Raw genomic sequence first — 3,356 nt, 5'->3', positions numbered from 1 at the left:
TTGGGTTACATAAGACCAAAGATATTCTCATTTTCATTGACCAACCCTTTTGGGTGCATAGGTTACCTCAATGTTAGAGTAATTTTTCATATTAAAAGACCATAGATATTTTTTAAAACACTACCTCAAGTATGTAAGCATATCTTTTTTGCCTCTTTGGATGAATTAATATAAGAAGATTGATCTACTTTCATCTGTAATTACTATGCATTTGTTGATATTTTGTTAAGTCTTGGTGAATACTATTGTTGGTCTCCAAAAAATGGTCTCTAATCCACAATTCCAATTTGATTTTCTTCAAGAAAAACCTAAAATTTGGATAAGGAAAATCAAAGTACTTGATTAATTTCTTGGTAGCATAAGTCCTTGACTTATTATAAACAAATAACTAGGCAATACAAAGTGTAGGATATCATGGTGCTAACTAGTCTTGAGTAACAAGTGTGCATCTTCTGAATTAGGCAATCATGGTTTACTATTAGGAGGGTTGGTAGTAGAAAAATCTCACCAAATTTTGGGGAGTCTCTAAAAAATCTCATGATAAAAAGCTCACCAAAAGATTTCCCATGTAGGGGGGGTTGCTATATAGCAATTGCCCATACCATGTGCCTTCAAGGGGTAATTAAAGATACCTACTCAGATAAATTAAAATCATAGTTAATTTCCAATACTTCCTATTTATTAAATCTCTTAATTCACATAGCTATCATTTAGGAATAGCTCTACTTAAGTATAAACATAATTGTGCATGAACCTTCTTCGTCTACTAAAGGAGCTAGACTTTTCCTATAATTAGTATTTCCTAAATGCCTACTGGATTTCTATTTAAGGAGCTAGACTCTAGCTACTACTACTACTTCCTAAATTTTATGTTTTCAATGCTTATTTCCACTTTTTGTTTATATTACATTTCTTATTTTTGTTGTTTCAAATTTCATTATTGGGGCAATACACAATTTCTTTAAAAGTTAAGATGATCAAATGATATACACAATTTCTTTAAAGTTAAGATGATCATCTTTATCATTTATCCTTACCAAAAAAACATTGCCATAAAAGCTCAACCACATCAATTAGAGTCATACACAATCACATATACATCATAAATCCTAAATGGAAACATCCTACCAAATTCTAGAGAAATACATGTGCAAGAGATACAAGCTTCTATGGCCTCCATAGAGCCTTCATACAGTAGTGATTGGTGGAGTTTTAATCACAAGAATATAATGAGAATATAATATAGTTAGGATAGGATTATAGCCTTATGATCCCTCTTCTTATCAACTTAAGATAAAAAGGAACATTTAATCAATATAAAGTAGAGCTTAATAAATCATGAGAGACAGAGAGAGATCTTTAATGTGAATAGGAGCTAAAAATAGCATGCACAGGTGTCCTCCAAGTTACTCATAGAGCGAAGAAAGAGAGCAAGATAATTTCCACATTATCTTTAAAAGTAATGTAATGGGTAGTACAAGAAGTCATATAAAAATATATTTTCAAAATCACCCTCAGGATTTAAGTGAGACTTCTAAGATTCATTGCTTGAGCTTCTTTGTAAGGAAGTTTGGATAGGGTTTCACAAAGCCTTCTTCAAAGAATAGCTCACTGAGTGCCTTATGCATGGTATCTGTAAGATGGACTCCATCCCAACTGATGTAGCAAGAAGGGTTGGGGCAGGCCTTAACCTTGGAGATGGACGTGAGATTGGAAGTTGGAGTTGGGCTGAGAAGACTCGATACGTCATAACATGCATTTGTTGTGTTAGTAATGTCTGCATAACAAAAAATCGACCATTAACACTCAATCCTTCAAGCACTCAAAGTCGTTGCATATAACAAGCTTGGAGAGAGTATTTTACCATATTTGGTTGAGTTCTTGAGGACTTGGGTGAAGGCTTTTTTGAAGTCAAAGTAGGCGATGCTAACATTTTTGTGCTTCTTTTGCAGTTTGTATATCACCTTCTCCAAGTGCTGGTTATGGAGCTCACTGAGCTCGTTCATTTGCTCTATGCACCCAAATTTATCCTTCTTTTCAGAGTTCATGAGTTGCCTGTAAACTGGCACACAGCCCATGGGCATGTTACCTTGTACAATGAAATTCTTTGCACCCATCTCGATAAGCGACTGCATGGAAAGGAAATCTGTAATCTTAGTTGTTGTTTTTTGTGTGCTCGCACCTGCACTGCTTTAACGAATACTTTGCTTTCGTCCATCCTCTTGTTTTCCACAAGCTTTGCATTGAAAGAAATTCATGCCAAATACTCTTCATGCATGCGCTTACCTCTAACGCGATTTTGATCTCAGCCGTGACGTTCGGAACAAAGTCTAGCACCACATTCATCGGTTTCCTATAGGCCAGTGCGTAGTTGTAGTCGTTGCCTCCTATCTCTCCAAAGTAGACGAGACTCTCTGACAAAGTCTCGTTTTCCATGTCTGTCCCGCATGGCACGTCAAGGACCCTCCTATGGAACTTAATGTGGCTTTATCACAAAACTTAAAAGAGGAGTAGACTTGAACTTGAAAAACCAAGGTGAACGAAAAGTTTACCAGACTTGTGGTTGTTCGTTTCTGCCAAGAAAGCTTGGAACCCTTTAAGTTGCACGTCGAGTGAGTATGGGGTGGCCGAAGTAATATTGTGAGTGGCTTTCAGGAAAGCAGCGCTCTGAGCAGTAGCTCCAGCAACAGCAAAATTAACAAATGATACGTTTACATGCTCAAGCTCCTTTGCAGCCAGCGACAGAGAAGGTCGAAGGAATGGTGCGCTCATCCGTTCAGCTTACAGAAGAAACGAACAGGTCAGTTTGAAAAGAAGAATGCAAGAACTGTTAGAAGACAAAGATTGGAGGTGGAACTCACCCACAAAATCCACCACCAAGCGGCCATCTGAGAATCGGCCAGTGGCTATGTGGAAGAAAGTTTCTCCATAAGGCAAATAGTTTTCGATTTGACTCTTGGAATGGACTCCAGAAGCTAGAAGTGCGTTACCGGTGTCAGTGAGGGAATCACCAAAAGCATAGATCTCAGGGAATGCAGGCGATTTTGGAGGGCCGTCTTCTGGAAGAGATGAAGTGAGAGCTAGGAGAGCAGCCAGGAAGAAAGTTAGGATGAGGCTAGTGCGTGAGGAGGCCATGGCGAGACGAGATATCATGAGGAAACAAGGAAGGAGATGGATCGATGAAAGGAGATAAAGACGATAATATGGATTTGATCAAGCATCAACCAAGGCTTTGTAAGAAGACAGCCAACGAAAAAGAAACGCTACACAAAGAAGACGCTAAAGCAAGGATGGAGAGATCACAACGCAGCAATCAAAGTGTGTATAAGTTATCAATAGCGAGTCCTTTTCCCAAA

The 3,356-nt window shown here is 38.1% G+C and overlaps 1 protein-coding gene across 1 annotated transcript; it reads right to left on the bottom strand.

Moving 5' to 3' along the window:
• Nucleotides 1-1,541: 1,541 nt before the first annotated feature.
• Nucleotides 1,542-3,135, bottom strand: LOC147899157 (GDSL esterase/lipase At1g28640-like). Its single transcript, XM_087378246.1, has 5 exons — nt 2,862-3,135; nt 2,553-2,780; nt 2,287-2,438; nt 1,865-2,129; nt 1,542-1,777 (listed from the first exon to the last, which is right to left on the bottom strand). The coding sequence occupies exons 1-5, from the start codon at nt 3,133-3,135 to the stop codon at nt 1,542-1,544; spliced, it is 1,155 nt and encodes a 384-aa protein (XP_087234372.1).
• Nucleotides 3,136-3,356: the final 221 nt, after the last annotated feature.

Source organism: Dipteris shenzhenensis, chromosome 8 (genome assembly GCF_047967505.1).
Source record: "Dipteris shenzhenensis isolate YYH24624 ecotype China chromosome 8, Dip_SZ_1.0, whole genome shotgun sequence".
NCBI classification, from domain to species: Eukaryota; Viridiplantae; Streptophyta; class Polypodiopsida; order Gleicheniales; family Dipteridaceae; genus Dipteris; species Dipteris shenzhenensis.
The sequence above is the reverse complement of the archived record's forward strand: the minus strand, read 5'-3'. Positions and strand labels throughout refer to the sequence as shown.

Bases quoted from the DNA above. Each gene is read 5' to 3' on its own strand.
- LOC147899157 (XM_087378246.1), bottom strand. From the start codon at position 3,135: ATGGCCTCCTCACGCACTAGCCTCATCCTAACTTTCTTCCTGGCTGCT. The intron at 2,781-2,861 runs GTGAGTTCCACC...TTCTTCTGTAAG, and splicing joins CTTGGTGGTGGATTTTGTGG to CTGAACGGATGAGCGCACCA. The intron at 2,439-2,552 runs GTAAACTTTTCG...CATGCGGGACAG, and splicing joins AACGAACAACCACAAGTCTG to ACATGGAAAACGAGACTTTG.